Source organism: Cryptomeria japonica, chromosome 10 (genome assembly GCF_030272615.1).
Source record: "Cryptomeria japonica chromosome 10, Sugi_1.0, whole genome shotgun sequence".
Taxonomy (NCBI): domain Eukaryota; kingdom Viridiplantae; phylum Streptophyta; class Pinopsida; order Cupressales; family Cupressaceae; genus Cryptomeria; species Cryptomeria japonica.
In genome coordinates this window covers 642035178-642048088 of record NC_081414.1, presented here as the reverse complement: position 1 = coordinate 642048088, position 12911 = coordinate 642035178, and the positions used below count along the sequence as shown (strand labels likewise).

General features: G+C 35.1%; 1 protein-coding gene across 1 annotated transcript; it reads right to left on the bottom strand.

Moving 5' to 3' along the window:
- Positions 1 to 310: 310 nt before the first annotated feature.
- On the bottom strand, positions 311 to 4399 carry LOC131073393 (uncharacterized). Its single transcript, XM_058009822.2, has 2 exons — positions 3694 to 4399; positions 311 to 2162 (listed from the first exon to the last, which is right to left on the bottom strand). The coding sequence occupies exons 1-2, from the start codon at positions 4078 to 4080 to the stop codon at positions 585 to 587; spliced, it is 1965 nt and encodes a 654-aa protein (XP_057865805.2). The 5' UTR covers positions 4081 to 4399; the 3' UTR covers positions 311 to 584.
- Positions 4400 to 12911: the final 8512 nt, after the last annotated feature.

The following is a 12911-nucleotide window of genomic DNA, read 5'->3' as shown; positions in this document are numbered from 1 at the left end:
TTAATATTTCAATTTATAAATTATGACCATAATAATAATAACATATTACATAAAAAAAAAAGAAATACCAAATAAATGTAAATATTCTAACATGAAAAAAAATTATATTAATAAATATTAAAAATCAAAATAACATTTTACTAACATCGTACTAGATTGAATGATCTTATATAAAAGATTTATTAATAACTCTCCAACTGAAAGAACAACACTTCAACATTTTGAAAGAAAATGTATGCATATAACTTATTTCATTGGGTATTGATAATTCAATATATAGATAACCATACTATATTGAAAATGTTAATAATGCAGATAGAGTCCTCCGATGGTGGTGACAATTAATAAACATGTCCAAGTGTGAACAATACCAATTAGGCATAAATATAACGTACCTTTTGACTTGGGGTTCCCTTTGTGGTTAACCCACTATTCTATATAAAGTTCTTCATAATTTTTAAAATATATATAACATACAAAACAAATACTATATTTATATAAATATCTATATGCTTGTTTTCTCCTTGTTTTAAATTGAGCATGAATCTCATGCTGTATGGATGAACAAAGAGAACAAGGGAATATCAGAATGTAGGCTCTCTTATGCAGAATTGGGATAGAACAGGAGAGAGATTGTGTGTTCTCTTGTGATCATCCCAATCCTCCATACTCAACAAGATTTTGCTACAGAATTTGCACTGAATACGCCTACCAAAATTGTGTCTGTTAATGGAATGTTGGGTTCTGCTGAGATCCCCTGTAACTTCTTCAGTTTGATCCTTATTCTTCTGTTCTACATTGCTGGTTGTTGTCTTGTCTATGCCAGAGACCAGGGTTAAGAGTTCCCCAGCAACTTTCATGTCAAATGGAATAATACTACTGCTGCTACCCATACCAAGCTCAAGTGGTTGGGTTATGGTATTATAGTTTTGATTGTTATGTGCTGCTTGTTCCAGCATTTCCTCATCCTCCATAGGAGCTGGCAAGTTCAGGTCTAACAAGTCACCCTTCATTTTGGAGTGCATTAAAGGCTGATAAATGATGGTGGATGGGGTTGTCCAGTGGGGTGCTGTTATGTTCATGTTGGTAATGAGTGTAGGACTAGGAGTTGTTGCAAATGATTGATCCACCCCCTTAATAGTGTTGCTATCCCCTGTAGTGCCCCAGTGGCATCTTTTGTGCCCACCTAATGCTTGCCCTGTGGAGAATACTCTGGAGCAGATGGAACATTGGTGACCCCCACTTGCTTTGCTTTTCTTGGTAACCAAATTAGTCCACTGACACTCCTCTTCCATGATTGGATTCTCTGGTTTGCCAGCACCAAACTGATACTGTTTGTAAGCAATGTTGCTTTCCTCTAACTTCTCTGGTGTTGTTTTGATCATGTTAACTATGTCCCTCTTGGTATTGTAGTTGTTCTCATCTGATTTGGTGGAGTATTCTGTAGTAATAACATCTTCATTAAGGCTTTCTTGAGTTGGTACATCATTGGTCCTTGCAAAGCAGCCTTTAACCTTCTTATGGCTAGCTCTGTGCCCTCCTAAAGCCTGGTGAGACCTGAACACCTTATTGCAAGTCCCACATTCAAATGTGCCTTGCTTTATAGGTGTAGCAGCTTCAATTAGCATAGTTTCTGGAAATTGATTGCTATATGACTCCCTTCTCAACACAGGAACTTCCCATGGGAACTTTCCCATATCTGATTCTACAGATTTGGAGATGCCCATGGCAATGCTATCTCTGTTATCAGAGGAAGTGGATTCATCTTCCAGTGTCAATGAGGGTCTCCTTGCAGAAGAAAGCATGACAAGGCAATGGGCCATATCCTGTTGCTCTTTGATGTCATTTAGAGTGTAATCTGCATTGACCTCCTCCACTTTCACCTGCTCTTGCTTAGCTTTATCCTCCATAGTGTCCAACAAATTTACTATCTGTTTATTTAGTGGATGTTGGAATTGTTCTCTATTACTGTTTTTGTTTATGTAAGCTGCTTCAATGCTTTCGGTATCACTATCATCACAAAGTAGGTTGTGGGAGGTTACTTTTTCCTCTGATCCTCTTGATTCAGACTGTGCCTCTGTCATTACTAGTCGAGCCAGATTTACCTTGTTTCTAAGGACCGTGTGCTCTTGTTGTTGTTGATGACAAATTCCATGGACATTCTGTTATCCCCATTGTACATCTAAACCTTAGTTAAGCTAATACTTGAACAAAGCTGAAAAACTTGAATTAAAATGGAACAAAGCTGAAAAACTTAAACTAAATGGAAAGAAGCTAAAGATCTTGAAATAGATTATAGAATGTTAGTATTCCCAAAACATGGAGGAAGTATGTTTAGTAGGAAGGTGGTATGCACTCCCTCAACTTATTTTTGGCTCATACTATGAACTGAGATGTTTTTAGGACATGTCACAAAAAGTGGAAGTATCACTTGGAGGAAGATCTGCACAGCACCTTGAGGTTACAAGAAAAAAACATGACTGTATATTTGAATAAGAATTTGAGATTTTCACAAGCAAACATAATATAATCGATTAATAATATTTAATGCTCAAAACTGACATACCTATCCATGTTTATATTTAGACATGCAATGCTATCAAAGAACATATTAGAAGTAATCAATCTCAGTCTTACAAATTCTAATTAGAAGTAATCAATCTCAGTCTTACAAATTCTATAAAATTCCAGTAGCCTCACCTATAGGTATATAACAAGAGTTTAGACAATGACTGCTAACCTCAAAAAAGTTTCTTTCTTAATTTAAGTTCTATTTAAACAACACCCAGTTTGACAAATTTTTAAAATTTTATAGTAAAATAAATTTGACTTGAATCTACACTTCTTGTTCCCAAAAGGACAGCTTTACCAATCTTCTATCACCTCATGCAAGCATTTAAAAGGGATAAAACTGTATCTGACCATTGAACCACAGCAACTAATTTATACCTACCTGCTGGTTGTATTAGTCTCTGCTAATCTGTTATTATCTTAATATATATTGTTCTGCTTGAAAGAAATTTCATGTCTGTTATTATCTTAATCTATATTGATCTGCTTGAAAAATGTTGTGCTTAAAGGAGATCTGTTTGGAACCTAAGATGGGCCATCGGAGGTGGCAAAATTCATTGCTTGTTTCATATACCAAACAACGTATTAAAAAACCAGAAAAACAAAAAACTTGCTGCAGTTGAGGTGGTGATATGGGCTTGAAACATCTGCCCAAATAACAAACAACATTCTGCATTTGAGGAGGTGATTGGGCTTGAAACATCTTCCCATATAACGAACAGCATGCTGCATTTGAGGTGGTGATATGGGCTTGAAACGTCTACAAACAATGCTGCATTTGAGGGGGTGATATCAGATATGGGCTTGAAACCTCTGAGGTGGTGAACAAGCTTGAAACAATCTAAGGTGGTGAGAGGAATGGGCCCTGGAAGCAATTCCTAAGATAAAAACTAGTGATCAAGGAGATCATCTGAGGTGGTGATTGGGTTTGAAACATCTTCCCAAGTAACAAACATGCTATGTTTGAGGTGGTCATATGAACTTGAAACCTCTGAGGTGGTGATGGAGTTGGAATGGGTGGTGAGAGGAATGGGCTCTGGAAGCAAGTCCTAAGATAAAAACCATTAATCAAGGAAACATTATGCATTTGCCAAGTGAGAAGAAACAAGAGATGAAGGGTACCTCTGTGTCATGAAATCTGATGTGGTGGCCATGAGAGGAACCAGCAAAGTCAGTTCTATCATTCATCATTGACATCAGTTTTCTCTGTCGTTCTTGGCGAACAGCTTGTGGGGGATGAATACCCCTCCATTCTCTCTCAGGATGGCATCTCATATGCCCAAACAGAGCCTTCCAAGAGGAGAACTCCTTGCCACATTCTGTGCAGGCCCTTGCTTTCTCTGCAAACAGGGAATTGCTCTTGTTTGTGTGAGCAGGACCAACGGCCTGCTCATTTCTCCTCTTCCTCTTAATAGAGGCAGCGCCTCTCTTAACACTCCCCCCTTCTCCGCTCTTGTTCCCCGCTGCTGCTGCTCCTCCTCCTCCTCCTCCTAACTGTTGCACCGCCATTGTTATGTGCACAAGCAGGAGACAACATGATAATTAGTGTCTCCTACTTGCTCGAGCAGTTTTAAAAACAAGTAAGAAGAAGGTGTTTGCAGGCACTAGCAACCGCCTCCTCCTCTGTAACAACTGACACGCAAATCTTTGCCCGATTTAGTAGCATTCGAAATCCCCATTTCCGCAACCTAAATTAAAAGAATGGCCTAATAAATCTTAAAAGCTTGTTTGTATCAATTTAAGTGAAATCCCAATCCCAAAACGAATAACTGAATAGCTCTGAGCTTCTACTTTACAGTTATTTGGCTATAGCACCTCCGAGCCAGGGATCCCTTCACGGTCACATAGCCAATCATTTTTTCTAATTTGTTATGGTAATTTTGTTGCTTACAATCTTTAAAGAAAATATTATTTTTGTTTTCGTCTTTCTTCAAAGTCTGAAGTTGTGGATCGTATCATTTACATGTCGTTGGATAGTATACTCAGGTTTATGTCTATCTAGGTAGCTCTATAAAACTATGAGTTTGTTCTAATTTTGGAGGATTTGTGTTGTGTTGTTTCACATCATTTTCATGTTGTTGGATTGTATGATGAGGTTTATGTCTATTTGGGTAGTTTTCATAAATTTACATACACGAGTTTGTTCTAATTTTGGAGGATTTGTGTTATGTTGTTTCATATCATTTACATGTCTTTGGATTGTATAATGAGGTTTATGTCTATCTAGGTGACTCTCAAAAATATATATATGTATGAGTTTGTTCTAATTTTGGATGTTAAATTGATCGTTTTGTAATACTTTTTTATGAAAAAAATGTAAAGTTTGGTCTCTTTGTAATACTTTCTATTATAGAAAATAAAGTATCTGTGATTGTGACATGTAATCTATTTGAAAACATATCGCCTTTTGTTGGTTCTCACTATTCTTTCTGGATTCGATTGGTATTGTAAAATAATTTATAAAAGGTTTGAACTTTGTAATAAGAAGATTTTTCTATTATTTTTAGAGACACTTAAAGAAGTTCCAAATTTCGTAATAAGTTTAGAAGATTCTTCTATTAGTTTTAGAGACAACTATGTTAGATGAAGAAGCTATGTTAAGATGGGTTTAATTTGTAAATTTAATTATTTTTGGTCTAGTGTGTTTAATCTCTATACTTTAAGTAACCTAAGTTCCATTGCTTTTCATTTTGAAGGATGCAAATAACCATGTGCATAGGGTTTTGTGATCTTGTTTGCAAAATAAAGAAAGATAAAGTGTTTTTTTAAGGAGGAGCATTGATTTTAGGAGATGACAATACTTTTAGTGAATTTGTGCTATCCTACTTTCAATCCTTTGATTGAATCCTATTATGTTATCCTACTTTCAACCCTTTTATTGAATCCTCCTTGTTGATGTTAGTTTGCGTCAAATTGTGAAACACTCCTTCATAATTTTCAATTGATTCTTATTTAGAGGCTATTGCAAATACTATTGGGAATTCTATTTATATTTCTTTATAGATTACTGATCTTTCCAAGCAAACCTTTCCATGTATCTAGATTGAGATAGATATCTTGAAGATTATATTTAATTTATATGTGGTTCACATTGGAAAATAGAATGTGGAAACACTGGTTGCATTATGAGAGGATGGATTTTACATGCCACAACTATTAAAAGCTAGGGTTGCCGTTGCACCAAAAGATCAACTTGTCAATGCCCGATACAACCACTAGACTTATAGAATCCATAGGAGGCTGTTAAACCATGTCGCAAATCTCTGCGAGGGACGCTGGCCCATGGCCAACAATCTCCCTCCTAGTGTCACTTGTCGTGGCCTGCGTGATTTGAACCTGTGACCAAGCTCTGATACCACTTGTTACAAGTTAGGGTTGTCGTTGCACTAAAAGATCGACCTATCAATGCCTGATACAACCGCTAGACTTATAGAATCCACATGAGGCTATTAAACCATGTTGCGAATCTCCGTGAGGGACGCTGGCCCACTGCCAACAACAACTATTATGAAATTAATCATTTGTCAAATGCTTGTACAAGTTCCAAGAATTGAGTTCCTAGTTAGAGCTCTTAGTGGAGGAAAGTAAAGATTCACCCTTTTATCAAGTCATGATGTTGTAATGAAGGAAATTTTGATTTAACAAAAAGATTTTTTTCTAGCTAAACGATTCCATAATTACTTATTATAAGATTATATAATTTTAAACATATATATTCAACCTCTACACAATAAGGAAAGAACATTTAAATAATATTGATAATCTTTTATATGTATATGTATATGTATATATGCATGCATGTATGCACGTGTATGTATGTATGCATGCATGCATGTATGTATGTATGCATGCATGCATGTATGTATGTATGCATACATACATACATACATACATACATACATACATATATATACATATATACAGACATATATGCATACATATGTATGTATGTATGTATGTATGTACATGCACACACACATATATATGTATGTATGTACATGCACACACACATATATATGTATGTATGTACGTATATATGTATATATATATATATATACACACACATACATATATATGTATTAGGGTTAAAATCATCATAATTAATCAGACTATAAGAGCGAATTACAAACTCTAATCTAATTAGAATTAATCCTAAATAACAATCGAATAATGTAAAATCAATTGAATTGAGCAAATTAATCTAATTACGACTCCCTCAATCGATTTGACAAACCTTTCATTGCTCTTCTCCTTAATTGTTGTTAAATTGGCTCTCAGGTATTGTGTTGATTTCCTACATAGATTAGCAGCTATTTTGAAGACTGTGATTCTATGATTCTAGATTGAATTGAGAAAAGAGGTTGAATTTATAGATTTTCAACACAAAGGAGGTGAGAAATAGAACTCAAGTGTTGATTGATAGATAACTAAATTTGATTGATCAGTGAACTCAATTGATTGGTTTGTTAACTCAGATTATTGAAGAGTGAACTCAATTGATTAGCCTATCGACTAAGCTGATTGGGGAGATGACTGAATTGATTGATTCGAAGACTGAATAGATTAGTTAGTCAGAAAAAAATGATTTGGAGTGAAAAATGGGAGATTGGAGAGTTAACTAAGTTAACTGATTTGTTCAATTAGTTATGATTTTCAACATGTGTTGTAGGAGATTCATTTGAAATTCAATTTCATTTTGATTTGGATTTGCATTAGGATTTTTGAATGCTGAAATGCACATGAGATTCAGTGAAATTCAAATTTGGTGAAATGTGAATTTGGAAGAAATGAAATTAATTGAAATGATATGAAATTAGAATTTGGGGAAATGTGAAATGAAATTAGATGAAATTAATTGGAATTAGAATTTGGGAGATTGGAGGAATAAGTTAATTTATTTAAATAATTTAAATGAAATTATTTAAACATTAGAAATGAGCTTAATTAAATAATAAAGATTATTTAACTAAGGAATAAGTCATAATTAATTAATTAAATAATATTTTTTCAATATTTGAGAAGGGTTTGATTGATTAAATGATGAATTGATTAAATAATAGCAATAGAATAATTAGAAATGTTGAATGTGATGATCGGAAGAAATAATTAGTTTAATCAAATAATTAAAGAATTACTTAATTAAATAGACGAATAATTAGTGTATGATCGATGAGACATTTTTAGGTGTCTACATTTGCCCCTCTTTAACACAATGTCGAGATGACGTTGTTTCAAAGAAAACAAAAAATTTATGCTCGAGTATTGTTTTCATGCCTGAAATCATTAAATATATGCTAATTACGAAGTAAGAACGAATCGCCAATTCTTAACTAATTAATAAATTCAAACACAAACCAATGAAATGGAATACTAATCAAGAGAATTAAACAACAAATCAAATAAAAACTCCCTCAATAGTATTGCAGCTTCCATTGTTCTTCTCCATATTGCTGATGTAGGTGGCTCTCAAATGTTGCACTGGGATTTCCTACATGAGATAGACAATAATTTTGAAGACTGTGATTCTGAGATTCTAGATTGAATTGGGAAAAGAGGTTGAATTTATAGATTTTCAACACAAAGGAGGTGAGAAATAGAACTCAAGTGTTGATTGATCAAGGAACTCAATTGATTAGTCTGTTAATTCAGATTGATTGAAGAGTGAACTCAATTGATTAGCCAATTGACTAGGCTAATTGGGGAGATGACTGAATTGATTGATTAGAAGATTGAATAGATTAGTTAGTTAGAAAAAACTAATTTGGAGTGAAAAAGGGGAGATTGGAGAGACAACTGAGCTAACTGATTTGATCAATTAGTTATGATTTTCAACATGTGTTGTAGGAGATTCATTTGAAATTCAATTTTCATTTTGATTTGGATTTGCATTTGGATTTTCGAATGCTGAAATGCACATGAGATTCAATGAAATTCAGATTTGGTGAAATGTGAATTTGGAAGAAATGAAATTAATTGAAATGATATGAAATTCAAATTTGGGGAAATGTGAAATGAAATTAATTGGAATTAGAATTTGGGAAATTGGAGGAATAAATAAATTTATTTAAATAATTTATATAAAATTATTTAAACATTAGAAATGAGCTTAATTAAATAATAAAGATTATTTAACTAAAGAATAAGTGAAAAGTAAAAACGCTTAATTCAAAAATCTTCTATGAGAAGATGAGATAGGGGAGTGGGAGGCGGTCTGCAACTGCGCCACACATCCAGGGCTTGACATGAGAGTGCAGGGGTCGTAGCCTCTGACATGGGGGAGAGCAAGTGGCCTCCTCCACGTAAGAGTTTTTTCGCCACTAGGTTGTTTTTTTGTTTGTTTTCTAGACTGCATTTATTCTTGTCCTTCCCCGTCGTCGCCCGCACTTATCTCTGCGTGCGAGGGTCTATGAGAATTTATGGAGGGCTCATCCGGAGGCTTTACAACCTCACACGTCAGATCGGGTGCCGAAGATGTAAAAAGGAAAACCTTCAAGGAAGTCGTTGATCAACCACTCAACGTCATCGCGAATGGTGATAGGTTTGTTACTATAGATAATGGCACCCCCCATGGAAAAGGAAAGGACCCTAAATCTACCTTGGGATCCATCTCTATCATTCCTAATGATTTAATGAGTAATGAAATAACCCTCGAAAAGAATAGATTAGAAGACACTGCTGTTTTCTTTGCTGTTGTTGATGTTGATAAGTGTCCAACCCGGAAATTTCTTGATGACTGGTTTAGAAATGTTTGGAATATCAAGTTAGGATTTTATGTTTCATTTTGTAGATTAATTCAAAAAGGATTATTCGTTGTTTTTTTCAAGGATCATAAGGCTCAATTGGAAGTCATTCGTAAAAAATACTGGACTGTGGGTAAATGCACATTTTGTGCCCTAGGGTGGTCTCCTAAAGCAGTCAATGAAGAAATATTGGCACTCTCGTGCCCTAGATGGCTTCTGGTTAAGAATGTCCCTCTACTGCTATGGAGATTCATACCCTAGATGATTGAACCTATTGGCAAGACTATCCATTTGGATAATTCGACCTCCCTTATACCGCACTTGGATGCTAGGGTTCTAGTCTCGATCAAATTTGGCTTTGACCTACCCAGTTCACTCAACATTGAATTAGGGGATGAAACTATTTCTTGCCCAATTGAAATTCTTAAAGGAATTAATGTGTGCTTCCTCTACAGAAAAGAGGGACATATTCAGAAGAATTGCCCCATTATTAATCAACATAAAGGAATGGAGAAGCCTCGTAATGGTGCTAACGAACCTCCACTAGTCCACAGAAACCAAGTGCCACTCATGGAAAAACTTGACTGTCTTAGTAAAAATATCAAGAGAGCTATGAATGAAGTGAATAATATGCCTCCTAAATCAGATAAAAATGCAAATATTGGGAACCCTAATGAAGTTCCGCCTTCTCATTCTGCAATATCTGAAGCCTTGAAACAGATGGGTAAAACTCAGCAAGATGGTTTTCAGGTAGTTGGAAAAAACCCTAGAAAAAGGAGAAGGAAAAACGCCCAACAATTGGCTTTGGAGAAAACTAGAGCGACTAACCCCAATAGCAGTAAACATAGAGATGATAAAACCTCTGTAGCGGACAACCCGACCTCACCTATGGAAGATGACGTGCAGGAAATCCCCCCTAGAGAGGATATTCTCGAGCACGAATGCAACCTCCACCCTTGTCAGATACTTAGCTAAGAATTTCGAAGAGAGGGACGGTTTCAACAGTGAATTAGGTAAGGGAGGGAGGCCTAGTGGGGCATTGAGTTTAAATGCTACTCATAAGAATTCTGCAGATATGGATGTTTCCTATGAGCTTGCTTTAACCTATGTCCCGGATAATGAGGTAGGAGCCCCCTCTCTTACAGAATCCACTTCTGAGGTGGTCATCTTCCTTCCCCCTAAGAATTTTGTTGAAATTGAGGATAACTGTGTTATTGAGGTCATTGTTGCTGACCATAATAGAGGTGATGCCAGTCTTAGTAAGCCATTCGCAATTGAGGATGAGACCCTAGGAAACTGTGATAGTTTGAAGACATATGAACCCTGTTCTGAGAATGGAGAGGCCCCCAGTCGACCTGATCCCAACAAGGATTCAGATTATGAGGATGACTCTCAATATGATGGAAACACCATCGAAGAAGGGGAGGAGATGGATGATAGTGAGAACACTGAGGTTATACCCAGAAGAAGAAGAGGTAGACCACTGGGTTCCAAGAATAAGGGATCATCCAATAGAAGGAAAACAGAAGAGAAGAAAGATCTCCCCAGGTGTTTCAACAATTTTAAGACTGCTAAAGAGTAACAATCTCCCATTTAGATATGATGAAGTGCATTTCATGGAATATTAGAGGTTTGGAGTCACTAGAATGGAAACTGTAGACACCTAAAAATGGTCAATGCTTGCAGAATCATACTTTAACATTTGCGCATTGCCTTATTTTAGGGTTTTTGCGTCGCATTAACATTCGTCCTATGATTCACACTTGGTCTTTATCATTTGCAAGCATCGAGTCCTTCTTCTGCATTCATCATTCATCTCGTCTTCGAATTTGGTCTTGTCAGTAGCAATCTTCAGTCATGATTTTGGTCAATCTTATCTTGTCGCATCAATGTGCGTATTCATTTGTCATCATTTTGGACATCGTCAATCCTAATTAGGGTTTTGTCCTCTTATCAATCTTGTCATCATGTGATCGATTTGTCATCGATTCTTGTATTTTGATCAATTTGTCATCAATCTAGTTGTTTTGTGATCTATTTTGTCATCGATCCTTATCAACTTGTCAATTTTGTCATTTTGCAATTGATTTGTCATCGATCGTCGTCCTTCTCAATCGTGTCAATTTGGATCAATTTGTCATTGTTCCTCGTCAATTGGCGCATTTATTAATCAAATCGTTTGTCAGCATTGGTCATTTATCAAGTCAGAATCATGATTAAATCGAATCGACGTCGATTATCCTTTTGTCAAGACCTAATGGTCATCCTTGCATTTCTAATTCATCTTTTAGGGTTTCATGATTTTTACCCTGTTTGTCATTTCTCCCTCTAGGTTAAATAATTTATTTATTTATCCTAGGTCTTCTTATCACAATTAAATGTTTATTTAATTGGCTAATTAATTCTTCCCTCTTTGTGAATTAATTAATAAATGAAAAAATTGTTAATTAATTCACTTAATATCTAATTCTTAATTTCCTAATCTTTCATCAATTTCTAAATTCCCTCTTTGTGAATTAATTAATAAATGAAAAATTATTAATTAATTCACTAAATTCCTAATTTTCTCATTTTCTAATTTCCTAATTCCTAAATTCCTCATTTTCTAATTTTCCTAATTTCTAATTCAATTTCCTCCTATTTTCCTCCTAATTTCATGGGAATGACATTTCAATTTGTCATAATTGACAATCAATCAATTTTGACATAGAAATTTGTCATAATTTTTCCATGAATTATCAATCAATCAATCTTGCATAGAAAGTGCAAATTTGTCATAATTTGTCATAATTGACATTCTTGATTTGCAATTTCCATTTGAATCTCTTCATGCTAATTTGATCTTTTCTCCAATTTGTCTATAAATTGGATAATCACATTATCTAATAATCACTTTGTCGAATCAATCACGCTTCGAGTATTCTTGAGCAATAATCTTGTTTACTTGCTTTTATCTCATGTGTATGTACTTGTAGGTGAGATCCACAACAAAGTTATTTGAAGAAGAAAGAAGGACAATGGAGCCGCATGAAGGAGACATTCAAATCTGCATTTGGTTTGTTTAGTTTTAATCTTGAATGTTTTGCTTTCATGTCTTTATTGAGTGTGTTAGGATTGATCATTGTATTTGAGCTTTTGTGATTGAGCTATGATTAATATTGATATTTGCTTTGATGATTTCCGATTTCCTAGCTACATTAATTGGTGAACCCGGTGTGAACTAACCTCCTAACCATGCTTTTGAGTGCTTTTGAGATGATTTGCAAGTCAAAAACCCAAGAAACAGGGTAGTGCAGTGTTTTCTGGGAACTTTTGCGCCTGTGTCAAGCATTCTGCGCCTGTGTCAGACATTCTGCGCTTGTGTCAAGGACATTTTGTACTTGTGTCAGACATTTTGCGCCTATGTCAAGACTTCTGCGCCTGTGTAGGGACATAAACAAAGGTAAAAGGCAGTGTGTTTTTACTTGCAAATTGTTCTGTTTTGCATGTTGTTTCTGCTTTTTGGTTTTTTGGTACTGATTCTCTGTGCAGAACCTTAGCATATGCATGGCAAAGACAACAAATGAAACTACTAACATGTTTTTGTGCAGGCTCGATAGT